Source organism: Cydia pomonella, chromosome 8 (assembly GCF_033807575.1).
Source record: "Cydia pomonella isolate Wapato2018A chromosome 8, ilCydPomo1, whole genome shotgun sequence".
NCBI lineage: Eukaryota > Metazoa > Arthropoda > Insecta > Lepidoptera > Tortricidae > Cydia > Cydia pomonella.
The window spans coordinates 22,868,379-22,883,839 of record NC_084710.1 but is presented as its reverse complement, the minus strand read 5'-3'; the positions used below and the strand labels follow the sequence as shown (position 1 = coordinate 22,883,839).

The following is a 15,461-nucleotide window of genomic DNA, read 5'->3' as shown; positions in this document are numbered from 1 at the left end:
ACTGTCTTTTTCTTTAAGAAATAAATAAATCTAATCTAATTTAAACTATTGTGCGTCTTATTTTCTTTCCTAACATATAGTTTGTCAGTAATTATAAAAGATTAGCACATAATATATATAAACCATTTTATATATTTTACATCATGTACAATTTTACAATCCTATAGACTTTATGTTGGACTTTGTAATCTTGCGCTGGCAATCCAAAACAGCTGTCGCATCGCGCATGGATGACGTGCCGCGCTGGAGATTCATCGATTGATTTCGTTTCCGTTTATTTCGTCGCCAAAGTCAGTCGCGACTGATGCGACGGAGCCGTGTGTAGTTATTTAGTTTAGTAGTGTGTGGTGACAAACGTGCAATATGGGGTCGTTGTTCCGGAGTGAGGAGATGACTTTATGTCAGCTCTTCCTGCAGAGTGAAGCTGCGTATGCCTGCGTGTCGGAGCTAGGAGAGCTGGGGCTTGTACAATTTCGCGATGTGAGTGTTCGAGCTTTGTCATCCGTGTTCTGAGTGACCGTACGCCCCTTTTGTGCATGGTTTACAGGTTCTTGTAAGTCTTACGGGCTAATCTTTGACCTACTTTCGCTTGCGATTATGCCCTCTTTGGTATAATGTTTTCTAGATACGGACACGTTATCCGCTATGCGCATTTCTTACGGTAGATGCAACAATAGTGTATTATGCAATAATTATTTGAATATAAACAAACATTTTTTAAAGTGTTTTTTTTTTTTTTAATGAGAATAGACAATAAAGGTAATCTTTAAAAAAATCCTAATATTAGTATAAGTATCTTAATAATATATATGTTGGTATTTTACATTGTTGAGTAGAAAACCTACTTTTAAGAGATAATGGGAAAACCACATGCATACAAGTATGGAATATATGCTAACCACTTCCTTTTAGGCCAGCTATTGATGTGCTCATATCAGTCATATCTAACTTAGTATTCATAATGTATATGAAGATGTTTTTATTATGAATAACTTTAAAGGAGGACCATGGCCAGGGTGTTATTTTAATAACACCTCAACGTTGCAATTTTGAATTGAATTTACGGGCTACAATGGGTGTCTCTAAGGGAGACAATGGGCTTAAAAATATCAAATATGTAGAAAATAAATTAAAAAATAAAATAATTCCTTTTACTCTTGCATTGTTCAAACACAAAGATATAAATGATTTATGTTGGGAAAACCATACAAACTGTTAATGAATAATACATGAATGCTATAGTTTACGAAAAGCATTTATCGCTGACTATACTTTTCTATACACAGGCAACTAATACTCATTAAGAAAATTCTAAAAACCCCCAACACAATTAGTTTGCGTTGTGTTATCACAGAGTTCCCATGGCCACCTCCTGTCTCCATCATAAGATCAGGTCCATGTCATCATAATATTGCATTTTCATCCAATTTGCATATGAAATTGCATGAATTGCAATTTGCAGTTTATACTACAAAAACTCCTACGTTTCCAAATATTACGCTTGATTATTACGGAGAAAGTAGTAGAAGAGAAGGGTCTTAGGGGACTTTCAGTATATGATTCCTGCATCTTACACAATATGTTTTATTCATAATAGTTATGTAGCTTACATTTTCGACCATACAAATATATCACTGCATCTCATTTAGTGTCATCTCATCTCATGTGTCAGAATTGTTAAGACATATATTTAACAATGTCTACAATTTAGGTTGATATATTGTACATCGTAAATCTTATCTTAAACTTGCATTGCATCAACACATTTCTATTATCTTCCTAAGTAATTGTCATTTTCTATAGCTTTTACAACCACTTTACTATTCTGCCAAAAAATTCTATTGTGCTAGGAACTAACTGACTGTTTCTAATTATTATTGTTATCAAACCTAGTGTGTAGTGACCCTGCCTATGAAGCCGATCGTCCCGGTTTATCTATTTGTTCCTGAGTCTTAGGAGTTTTCTATGTATTCAAATATTTTATATATTATATATATTGTTGTATGAGTACCTACAACAAACGTACGTACGTGAGTGTACTGTGGGGCTTAGTCAATTTGTGTAATAGTGTCCTACAGATCTCACTTATGGAGATTAACCGGACAAGCACCCGTAAATAAGGAGATCCAAACGCACAAATGGCATTGGATTGGGCATGTCCTTGGGAAGCCTGACACCCACCTATCCAAAGTGGCCCTGACCTGGAAGATGCCCGGAAAACGGAAACATGGTCGCCCTAAATCTACTTGGCTCCATTCCGTGGAGCAAGAGTTGGGTGTATTGGGGAGGGAGTGGGAGGAGGTTACCCAAGCTGCCCAGGACCGGAGTCAGTGGAAGAAAATGGTTTGAGCCCTACACCCCAGCAGGGGGTAACAAGATGAAAAGAAGAAGAAGAAGATGTACTAAAATTTACTATGGGGCAGGTCATCCAAGTGGCCAAATCTCTATAGTGTATTTCACTTTAATTTTTTTGTACTTTTTCTGATCAGAACACAATACCTTAAACTGATCCCCATAATTTTTTTACATTCTGTATTCTACTAGTATGGATTTGTAATGGTTCAAATGCTTTTCAAATTATTATTAATGCTCCAAGAAGCCATTTAAGGCACAGTGTAGTGAGAAAGAAAGGGACCATGTCAAGCGTTATTATAGTAAGTCCCTGTGTGCTTGTACTAGAACAAATGCAAATCTAGTTGAAATCTAGAGTTCAAAACTCTTATTGCGAATCCAATACCCAAACCGCTTAAGTGGTGCCATTTTCCCCAATGAGCCATACCCTAATGTCTGCATTGGGACCTCAGTGGACAGATTTAGCGCAAGTTTAGAACTCTGGACGTATTTATGCAAAAGGGAACCAACCCACACAATGATAGTTTTGAGATAAAGCACTTTTTCTTCATAAATTGTGTACAAAAAATATTAACAACTTTTTTTAACAAAGTTGGATTATCAAGTGCCACAGTATGGCATGGTTTATATTGTTTTACTTAAACGAGCCATGTAAATGTAGTTTTAAGTGTAGTTTTGTCTTAAAAAGGCAATAGTTCCTTTTAGCAAAATTGGTTAAGTGAGGGTTGGTTCCTTATTGATTTATAGGTATTCTAAAAGGGTATACAAAAATAATGCACACCAGGGCAAATTTACTTTATTCGTAAACAAAAACAATCTCTAAACTTTTATAATAATATTGTTTCCTAACTTAAACCGCACCAACATCAATCAAACATCGGATATTACGCTGTAATGAAAAAATATATAAAATAAAAACGACTTTAGCATAATGCTTTATTTACTTAATAATTTTGAGGGCTTTCATCCTCTACTTCGAAGTCCGGTTCACCAGAAAAGCCCTCCAGATCATCCTCGATGTTTTGGTCGGGTACTAATTTGACGTAAAAGTCTTGATGGACCTGTGGGATCAAGTGAAGAAGGCTCTTCAGGTCCTTTAATTTCGCGGCGGGAACGGGCTTTCCTGTTGGCTAAAGTGGCTGCATTAACTGCATGGTCAAAGATGACAAAGCTCTTCCCCTAGTGTTCTTTTCTATATCTACTTCCTTGAATTCTTCAATAAAGTTTCGTGTCGTGCTTTCTTAACTCTATATCTTTTGTGGTCAGCCATGAAACTTTAATTCCATCTGTACATATTTTTCTGTTGGTTATAAAAACATAGCATCAGTGAAGACAAGAAGTCTTGTTGTTCCATGTGGTGAACTTTCACGGCGTTGGTTTTCTTGCATGTTTTCATTATGCCCATATAATCATCCGGCGTATAAATCCGTTGTTGGCGTTTCAAAGCGTTTTCTATTTTAACGAAATCTCTATCATTTATTTTGGAAGGAAGCTGTGTCCTGATTCCAGAAATCTTAAATTGATATATTTGACAGCGTTGGATGATCATGTAAGATTGCTTTTAGCATCAAAACGAGCTTTATGTTTCTATTTTGGCCGCCACATGAATCGCTCCATAAAGAAGAGGTGTTACGCTGCTGTCAAGTCTTTCCCTAATATGTCTGATAAGACAAGAGCCGACCTCCTGTGCGCCACGACCAGCTTCTCCTTCGACCTAGAGATTACAAATGGTTTCATCACGGCACCCATTGTGTCTACCTAGATTATATACCCAAAGCTGTCTCTTATAGAAAACAATATTTGTTGGAATACGCGGTAAGAGTAGCGTTTTTTCGATATGAAGCAAGATATGGTCTAGTTTATTTTGATATGAAGCACAGTGTTGCTAGTTGTAAATATTTGCCACAGTAAAGACGCCGCAGATTTGTTTAGACACTGTCTTATGTTGTAACTATATCATTTCATACTCACATTCATAACATCCTCATAATAATAAAATAATTATAAATTATTTTATTAATATGAGTGTGATAAAATAAATAATAAGTATAAAAGTTTGTAAACAAAAAAGATGCAAGACACATGGTTCCCTTATCTTTCAAAATATAATACATTTAATAAAGCACCATGTAATATGGACCTTTGTGAACACATACACTGAGCTAATTTTAATTATGCAAACCAGATCCAATGAACTTAGTTAATTACTCAATATTAAAAAAGGAATTTTAATAAGGAACCATGTGACTTAGATCTTTTAGACGGTGTACATTTTTGCAGCTTTTAATTTTGTAAAAAGGAACCAACCCGCATGGTCTCTTACGAAATAAATAAAACAGTACTATATAGAAGAACCATGTGCTTTGGATCTTTTTAAATAAATATAAAGTATATTGAGTAAGGTACTAAACAGCTTGGATCTTTTTAAATTTAATGAAAGAGTAAACATGTGGGTTGGTAACTTTGCTAACGAAATGGTTTTATACGTAAAAATGATTCTACGACTTTGGTCTTTTTGTAGGGGGTATAAGGTGCATTTTTAACGTCTTCTGCATACATAACTCAATTTTGACAGATGTGTGGGTTGGTTCCCTTCTGCATAAATACGTCCTCTTATAGAAATACGCTCAGGAGAATTATCCATTTGGCGCGCAAATGGAAAATTCTTCTGCGAGTCCTGGGTCCCTACTGAGGGATAACAGGATTACTTCACAAAGAAATACTAAAAGGTTCCAAATTCAAAAACACAAAATTTGCCCTGGGTTTTACGAGGAGAGGACAATGTGGATTGGGATCTTTCACTGCCACTGATTTTGTGAAACAGTAAAAATTCCATATTTAACTATTATCTTTTCTGTCATATTAGTATAGATTTCAAGCCCTACCCTAGCCATATCAGATCAAGAATCAGTAAAGCCATAAATGATTGATCTTTATTTAGTTTACTTATCCTTCTTTATCAACGAATTAATGATGATAATGTATAATCAATATTTTGATAACATAGAGGCATGTGACTTGTTACATATATACTAATTGTTATATAATGATATAAAAATAAAATAAAATAAATAAATAAATAAAGTTTTATTTTCAGGCATCACGTACATTAGTACACCCATATCACACTAAAAAGAATTGCTTAAAACTAAAATAAAAGTAATATAGGTACGTTATTTTGTTTCTCAAGATTGTCTTAGGAACAGAGTAGTGAACAGTACCTATTGTGTACAGAATCCTCACTGCATCAAACTAAACTTGTACAAACAGCAACACTCTTAATTGTTCATTGGTGGACCTTATGCCTTCTTTAATAAGGTCCACCGATGGACAGTTAACAGTGCGGGCGATGGTACAGCAAAACACATTGTCCCGCATGAGTTGCATGATGCATTCTCTTTCTCGCTCGTTATGCTGTGCCTTAATTACTAGTGTTGGTAGGAACCCAACTCTTTTGAGTCTAAATTGAAGAACTCTACTTTGTTTTTACGATACTCAGAGCTTAAAAAACTTCTGAGTCTTTTAAGTCCCAAGTCGAGTCCTTTATTGAGTCTTTTTTAAGCGCAACTCAAAAGGACTCGAGTCTCCGAATAAAGACTCAGTCAACAATCTTATAGGTTTTACCTAAACAACAGTAAAGGAAATAGGCGTTATTGTATGATTTATGTTATGTACATCCATGAATTTTACATAAAGACAACTTATTTCGAAGTTATTTGTAATAAAATTACAAGTTCTCCGAAAAGGACTCAATTCTCTATAAAAGACTCGGGTCTCTAATAAGTTAAAAGAACTCGAGTTTCATCTTAATTATAAGAGTCTGAAAAACTGAGTCGAGTCTTATAGCAGAGGACTCGAGTCTCAACCAACACTATTAATTACTGCTCAGAGCAGTTGTGAACAGGGTGCTCGAACAACTGAGAGATATACCACTGGTTAGTACAATACTAAAAGCAACACATAACAAATTTGTAAATAAATTAAGCTGTCCGGCAAAACCAATGTTTGACAATAAATTACAATCTCTCTATAACGCATAAACGCTTGAAGCGTTCTCTTTCTAACTCATTATTTTGTGCCTTAATAACTGCTTAGAGCAGTCTTAAGTCGGGAGCGAAGAGCTCAAATAACTGAGTGATATCCCACTAACGTGACCGAAATGCGCTGGAATATTTTGCAGGCCTATAGGGTATGTAAACCACCTAAACGCGCACCAGAGAGAGGAACAGTTACACTTTAATAACTTCTTCTTCTTCCTTTAGCAGGGGCTGGGGCACTCCACTGACTCCGGTCCTGGGTAGCTTGGGTAACTACCCCATCCCCAATACACTTTTATAAGTGAATTAAAATAGCTTACTCCCAGAGCATATAGTCACTGTGGCCAATTGGTCAAAAAATCATCATCTTATTGTACTGAAAGCAATATCTGGCCATCAATGGACGTTATAAATAAATATTATAGGACAATCCGACACAAACTTACACAAACCAACCTAGTCCCACAACTCCCATAGTAAGCTAAATAAGCCTTGTGTGGTGGAGTGGACCAATATCCGTGATAAACATACAAAGAAGAAGAAACATACATCGGAAACCGGGAAGTGGATGAAATTTAACTTGCAAGAAGCTTGTAAAAAGCTTGTAACTTGTAATATTTTTTTTATGGTAGTGGAGGCAAACGAGCAGACGGATCATCTGATGTAAGCGATTACCGCCGCCCATGGACACCTGCAACACCAGATGGGTTGCAAGTGCGTTGCCGGCCCTTAAGATGGGAGTACGCTCTTTTCTTGAAGGTTTGAAGATCGTATCGGTCCGGAAATACCGCAGGCGACAGTTCATTCCACAGTTTAGCTGTGCGAGGCAGAAAATACCAAATTCACATCAAAACATACTTATTTTTACGTCGTAATTTCCTAAAACAATACTCGTATGCCATTAAAATCACTTGTTTGCCAATAAAGTTTAACGATAACCAATACTTAAATGTAAATAAACCATAACTTTAAACTGTTAATGTTGGCATTTAACAGGCAATCTTTACACTTACATGCTAATACACATTCATTCGTTCATCATTCACCAGTCAATGTGTACCTTATTGCAAATATATAAGGTCCACCAAAAAAATATATATATTTATTCTCAGACAATTAATACAGTCCATATTTGTTCATCATCATCATCATCATATTTGTTAGTATCAACTTACAACCTATGTTATGTTACCTTCCGCACAATAAATTATATAAATTAAATTAGGTAACTTACTTTAGATTGCTGATTATAGTGATTATCTAGACATTTAAGACTTGTTATTAGTAAAACAATTCTGATGGCGCTATTTTTTTTTTCATATTATGTACAGACAGGGATTAAATATCGACATGGATAAAGTTTCAAAAATATACACGACCTATACCACCACCGACCATTATAGTTGAAGGTGCGGTGCGTTCAGCGGATTTTTTTTTTTTATCGTAAAGTTTTTTAACACGCTTTTATTAGGTCGACCTGTATGTAATTATGTAATAGAATCTAAGATAACTAATTTAACCATCTTCCAAGGATCGTAGCGTTATGAAAATTGGCAGCTGTATGTAGTTCTGATAACAATACAATAATATGGTACTGTCGAACTGATCTGATGATGGAGCCGGAAGATATAGAACTTCATGATGGAACATCGTATCATAGCTGTGTTTGGATTTGTTAGAAAAGTCTTGTAATGAACTTGCTATGCTAGTAAACCATTGGTTAACTGGAAGAGATCTCTCTTAGGGATAAGCTCGCGTTTGAACTACACATTTATGTTCTATCTGATGAAATCAATTTTTTTTTTCTCGTACAATAGTGTTTATATTCTTACTTACCATTAAGTTTTTGGGGCGAAAAGATTTTTTAATACAGTTGCTCAAAAAAAAAGATATCCTTCTTGGACAAGAGGCTTACTCTTTTGAAACATCTCTTTCCTTATTAAATTAAATAAATGATTTTATCGCATTAGAATTGATAACAAGCTCTTAATTTGGATGCAAGCAGTCAGATTGACAAACCTGTTATGCTAATAGGACTGATAGGTATGGTAATGCTGACTAGTTTGTGTCAATTGTTGTCTAATTGCGCGACCTGTTCAGCTGTCATGGCCAAGGCCAAAAAAATGTTGGTATTCGCGCATGGACTCTGAAGAATTTAGAGTAGAGATTGCAGAACCGGTACTGTTTTAAAGAACCGGGATTTTCGGTACCGGTGGAAAATTAAACCGGGATTTCCCGGGAATTCCTGGTAATTTCGAACTGGACTAATTATTTCATTATTTTAAATAAAACGACAGCATTTTGCGATTTGACACCTTTTTGTATTATAATTTAATAATGACAGTTTCTTTTACTACGTATAATCACAATAAATAATGCAAAAAACGCAATTTTAGAAATATAGAATGTATCACATTAGAGAGCTTTTCGGTCGAGTGCCGTGTTTAGGCAACGAAGCTTGCTAAGTTGCCTAAGGTACGAGATTGAAAAGCTTGATTATATCTCTATTGTATACGATACTTTATCTACAAGTCATGTAAAATATTTTATTATTAATGAAAATCTCAGTAGACAAAAATATATGCATGCTCCTCTGGAGTTGCAGGCGTCCATAGGCTGCGTAGACTGTACCACCAGGCGAGCCATATGCTTGTTTGCCACCGACGTAGTATAAAAAAATGTAGTACAAAAGACTTGTTAAACTCCGCGCGACCCCGCGCCCCGCGCCCGTTTAGTCTTTTCTATGAGAGCGTGGCGGCACGTGACTGGTAAATTTTTATTATAGTTAACTACAGCGTATCGAAAAGAACCTTATAGTTGAGTTGGGAGCCCATACATAAAAAGTATGCAATTATAGTTTGCTATACGAAATCTTAAATCACGCATTACATTCGACGAGTAGAAACATAATATTATCATAACAGTACAATATTTTATTAAAATCAGTCTAAGACTAACATAATCAACTTTAACTTCGTTAAACAAAAAAAAGAACCATTAACAATATATCAGTCTTAACTTAACACTATAAATATAATATACTAAATCACAGTTTTGCCAATTAACAGCTTCAAGGTACAATAAAAAATCATTTCAGTGATCAGGTAGTGTTGATTTAGTTCATGATTCAAAATGAGGTAATGACTTAGACGAATGATAAGCGACGACCGAATGACTATCTGGGTTAGCTGTGCAGGGCTGTGGTCGAGCAGTTAGACGGGGCGGGGGTGATTACAAACTGTACTGCAGTTTGGCAGATTGCTGCCACCTGCTTATAGTTAGTGATTGCTTAAATTGTAGCTACGCGCTTGTTAGTTTTGAATCGTGCGTTTTTGTACGACTTTATAAGCATTTGAATGAAATAAACATAACAAAATGTAATTTATAGTAAAAAATGCTGCTTATAAATATTTCCCGAAAGTATTGGGAATACCGGGATTTTCAAATTGAATTCCCGGTTCTTAGCTGGGCTCAAAATCCCGGGAAATACCGGTACCGAAAGTACCGGAAAACCCTAATTTAGAGCTATGGAAACTGTGGGGGCAAGTGGGGCCTAGGATTCCTCGCAATGAAATGCTGCTTATTTAATAGTAATACTAGCTAGACCTATGATCTTCTCCGGGACTCAAACCATCCGTACCAAATTGCATCTAAAATATCTAAATCAGTTCAGCGGTTTAAGCTGACTTTCACTGAGGCGGCGATGAATGGACCGGCGGAGGAGGAGACTAATATCATTGGTTGTGAGATCCATAAGGGCGGAGAAGATATGTGGATTACAACCAATGTCATTGGTTGATTCCCGCATGTCTCGTCAGTGAAAACGTAAACTAAAACGTAGCTTAAAGCGTGAAGAAATGACAGGATAGATAGCTAGCCTAAATTCTGTGGCCTTCCTGCATACAACCTACAAACCTTGAAGAAAAGAGCGTACTCAAGACAAAACCGGCAACGCTGCACACCCAGTGGGGCCCGTTTCTCGTACTTTATTAGTCTAATATTATTAGTGTGTTACCCATGACCCATGTGTGTGGTAACCCATACGATTTGACAGTTCGTGGACTAATATTAGTCTAATACCGTTTGAGGAATGCGCCCCTGGTGTTGCAGCCGGGCTAGAACATGATTGGCCCGGCAGTATCTCGCCTGCGAGATAGACTACCCGTCCCTCTTTAATTAATACAGTCAGAAAAAGCCGGGTAGTCTATCTTGCAGGCGAAATACCTACTGTCGCGCCCCTTCAGGGGCCCATTTCTCGAAAGGTATTAGACTATTATTAGTCCACGAACTGTCATATCGTATGGGTAGCCATGGTAACCCATCCGATTTGACAGATCTTGGACTAATATTATTAGTCTAATACCGTTTGAGAAATGGGCCCCTGGTGTTGCAGCCGGGCTAGCACATGATTGGCCCGGCAGTATCTCGCCTTCGAGATAGACTACCCTTCCCTCTTTAATTAATACAGTTAGAAAAAGCCGGGTAGTCTATCTCGCGATACGTCTGCACGTTTGCCTCATATATCAGTTTTTCACAGAAATGACGATTATATTGCCAAATCATTTAGTGACGAGATGCTCAATAACTACCTAGTAGGTGTGATATCATATTTCATAACATAACGCTGAAGTCAAGTGTCCTGAGATTCTACGAAAGATTAATCTCTTATCACAGATCTAAATTCCTAATACATTCTAGTGGAAAGTGGGTCATGCTGGCAAATCTCGAGTGTCTCGAGTTAATCGAGTCTCATCTTTATTTTTAGTACACCAATATTTGTTTAGCGTCTCAGACATCGAAAGATGTTATAAGGTAGAAGTACTAGTGCTCGACGCTCCACTAGTACTCGACATGGGCACTTTATGTCAAAGTGACAAGGATTAAGTTCGAATACAGAAAAATCTTCGTTGTTCAAATTTAACCTATATTTCCATGAAATAAAGTGCCCATGTCGGTGACTAGTGCAGCGTCGAGCACTAGTACTTCTACCTTAGGTTAGGTAAACATTAGAAAAAGTGGAGTTCCATTAGCACGAGGTCCCATGCACACGATTGAGTGACAATTCGTAATCTTTATTCCAAAGATATAAGGTCGATAACTGGTCAGGAGACCTAGCCAAGATGCCAATCTATGACAACGAAACGCTTGCTGACCCACTATAATAGTTCGGGTAAAATAACACTAAATATGACAATTATGGCGGCAAAATATGTGCATCAATAAAACTTTGTTTTTTATCTTTATCTTGGCAATAGAAAGGACCTACCGAGTCCTAGTAAAATTTAGGGGTCCGACCGGTCCGGTCCGGTTATAACTTTCTGTTTTTACGAGCTTTTATTTAACTGACCCTGTTAGTATGTATGTTATTTTGTTAGTGTGGCTCAAATCTTGGAAGCAAATTTTGATCCACTTCCCGATTTCCGATTGAGCTGAAATTTTGCATACATATAATAATGTATTTCAGAAGACAACGCAATATTATGATGACTGGAGGTGGCCTTAGGAACGTGATAAAACACGACCTAATTTTATTTGGGGTTGTTAGAATTGTCTCAATGAGTATAAGTTGCCTGTGGAAAGAAGTACAGTCAGCGATAAAAGCTTGTACCAAAAATGTCATTTTTGCCTAAAACGTATTAACGTCTAGGATTTCAAGCTGAACTTTAATTAATAGATAGATACAGATAACACATTCAGTAAACATTAAATGAACAATAGTCTGATGTTAAAGGCTATGCCAGTAATGGCCTGAAAAGTAGGGGTAAAATTCGCGTGATGACTTGTATCATATTTTTGTTACTAAAAATATTCTTTCTATCACGTTTTACTAAAATGGATGTCTTCCATTATGAATCCCACTTCAAACTCATTGATATTGATTTAAATATTATTACTGCCTGTATTCAACTTAAATGACCTTCAATACAGTTCAGTTCAATCACTTCACCACCCACATTACATTTCCGACATGTATAATACAAATCACAAACAACATTTAAATGTCCATTAGTGAACTTTATGCCGTGGTAATAAGACTTACGAATGACCACTTATTTATGTATTTAATGGTCCAATTAGCTACTAAGAAGTGACATCTCCTAACGAAGTATTGAATTATTGGACATTGAAATGAATCATGATAAGTAGGTACTCGACGCGTCAAGCAGGCGTGTCTTTAGACTTAATATTTTACCAAGTATAATAATAATAATTCAACCTATATACGTCCCACTGCTGGGCACAGGTCTCCTCTCATGTGCGAGAGGGGAGGTTTTACCAAGTAATATATATTATTTACTTTAAGCCTTATTAAGACGGATCAAGAACTTGCATGCAATATTCGATACATTTCTACAGAGGAAAATTAATTCAGTCGATCGATCAAATACCGCAACGTAAGGAAACTCGCATGCAAGTTCTTGAACAGTCTAAATTTGGCTTTAGAATTGCAACTTAATTATGGGTTTGCTTTAAGTAACATAATTAATTCTAGAAAGATGTTTACAGACAGAGCTGAATCTATCTTCTAAACCGGATAAGTTAGATATATTACGAACTAAGAAATCCTTTTGAAAGGTCTTTCGAGTTTTGTAGCTAATTTTAGCTAGGTTAGGTTAGGCTAATTTTAGTTAGGTACTGATGGCGTTCCTAATATTGGAAAGAAACGTCAGCACTATTTCATCAGAAGCTGATAACATTTCATTCAACCAACCTCATTCTTGTAGGTACCGTAGTTCACAATTCATCATATCAACAACCAAACCCCATCATTTTAATCGTACTATTTTTAGTTAAAGAACACGTTAAGGGAAATAAACAGGTAGTTCTTATTCTTAATTATCTGATTCATGATTTCTTCCACAGCTAAACCCCGACGTCAATGCCTTCCAACGCAAATTTGTCAACGAGGTCCGTCGCTGCGACGAAATGGAGCGCAAGCTCCGCTACCTCGAGAAGGAGATCCGACGAGACGGGATCCCCATGTTGGAGATCCCGGGGGAATGCCCAGAAGCACCTCAACCTAGGGAGATGATTGATCTTGAGGTAAGGATAATACAAAGCATGATTACACTTCATTTATTTAGATGGAGCACCGAGATCCGCTACCTGGAGAAGGTCCGACGATACGGGATCCCCATGTTGGAGATCTCAGGTGAATGCCCAGAGGCTCCTCAGCCCATGGAGGTGATCGATCTTGAGTTGAGCATAATGTACAAAGCATTATTTTAGTTCATTTATGTAGGGTTACTAAAAGGAGATCTGACGAGATGGAGCGCAAGCTCCTCTACCTCGAGAAGGAGATCCGACGAGATGGGATCCCCATGTAGGAGATCCCGGGGGAATTCTCAGAGACACCTCAACCTAACAATAGGCTTGAGGGAATCGTATTACTACCAAAGCAATGGCTTCCTTTATTTTGGTAGGTTACTTAGAGAAGAACTGACTAGATAGAGCGCAAGCTCCGGTACCTTGAGAAAAGGATATCTGATGAGACCGGAATCCCATGTTGGACATATCTGGTGCATACGGTCACCTTACGCACTCCTCCAACTATATCCCCGTTATCCGTATACTCGTAATGAAGTCACCGATTACTGAATCATTAAAAAGATAGATGGAAAAAGCGCTGGGGGCCTTGCGGTAAGAGCGTGCGTTTTGTAATTCAGAGGTCGTAGGTTCAAACTCCAGCTCGTACCAGATGAGTTTTTCGGAACTTATGTACGAAATATCATTTGATATTTATCAGTCGCTTTTAGGTGTTAAGATATATTTCGTCACTATCTATTTAATGTTGACTGTACACAACTCAAAAATACGTAATAGGTTGAGCATATTCACTCTCCAAGGAATCTGTAGAGGAGGAAAAAGTTTGTATAATCTTGTCAAGTCTTAATTATATGTATAGGGACCGTGCGCGTTGGAGGATCTGCCATCTTGTGGCCTGAATCGGAACCACAAACATGTACATTTACACAGTCATCACGTGTTTTCTTGTGCATAGTAGGTTCTGCCATCTTTTGGGCTACATCGGAACAATAAACATCACATTCACGCCTCGCGCCAAAAATCTGATGGCTCCTGTGCTGCCTCCTACAGTTCATGCACGCTCCCTATAGAGAATTATATCTAAACGCCGGACGATATCAGCCTCTCAGTTATTCGGGATTGTCAGCTTTTGCGAATAACTGACAGGTCGATATCGTCCGCCGAACTGGTAATCAGTGTGCCCCTGAAGGGGTTGTAGAGACATTCTCTCACTTAAAACAACTCCGCACAGCATGTTGGATATTGAGAAAATGCGCGCTTGTCTCAACTTCCTTTGTTTATTATACAAGAAGATAATTGAAGATAATTATATCCGTCATCGGTAGGTATTAGTTTTCCTTCCGCTATAAACAATACACTGGGTTAGTAAAAACCAAAACCAAAAGCCATTAACTGCAATGTCAAGAAAATCACTGTATTTCCTTACAATTTGTCGTTGTTGGCATTTGTATTTAAGTAAGTATAATTAAATCACATGATATACTAGAAGTACAGTGGAAATCTCGCGGTCTACGAAAACACAATATTAATTGCCTCTCAATTATAACAATTACGCCGTGACGTCACGCTGACGGCTTTTCTCAGTAAACAATACATATCATTATTTTCACACGTGACGTGACTCAGTATTGTCAGTATGAGATTCGCATGAGATACGATGCGACATGTTTAGCTTAAACAGCCGATTACCTTGACAATATAATATTTTTATAGCACTGCCGATTTTTAGTTACTATTCCGGAATCACCATTATCATCGTTGTACGATACGGTACGATACGGGATCCCCATGTTGGAGATCTCAGGTGAATGCCCAGAGGCTCCTCAGCCCATGGAGGTGATCGATCTTGAGTTGAGCATAATGTACAAAGCATTATTCTAGTTCATTTATGTAGGGTTACTAAAAGGAGATCTGACGAGATGGAGCGCAAGCTCCTCTACCTCGAGAAGGAGATCCGACGAGATGGGATCCCCATGTAGGAGATCCCGGGGGAATTCTCAGAGACACCTCAACCTAACAATAGGC

General features: G+C 37.3%; 1 protein-coding gene across 2 annotated transcripts in view; it reads left to right on the top strand.

The window, feature by feature from the left end:
• The first annotated feature begins 202 nt into the window (after positions 1–202).
• LOC133520858 (V-type proton ATPase 116 kDa subunit a 1-like) overlaps positions 203–15,461 on the top strand; it is a 78,558-nt gene continuing 63,299 nt past the window's right edge. Inside the window, exons 1-2 of one of the 2 annotated variants that reach the window (XM_061855548.1) lie at positions 203–480; positions 13,254–13,433. In XM_061855548.1, the coding sequence (XP_061711532.1) occupies positions 364–480; positions 13,254–13,433 (297 nt within the window). In that variant the 5' untranslated portion in view covers positions 203–363. The remainder of the gene's footprint in view (positions 481–13,253; positions 13,434–15,461) is intronic. The other variant, XM_061855549.1, reaches the window with a different exon arrangement.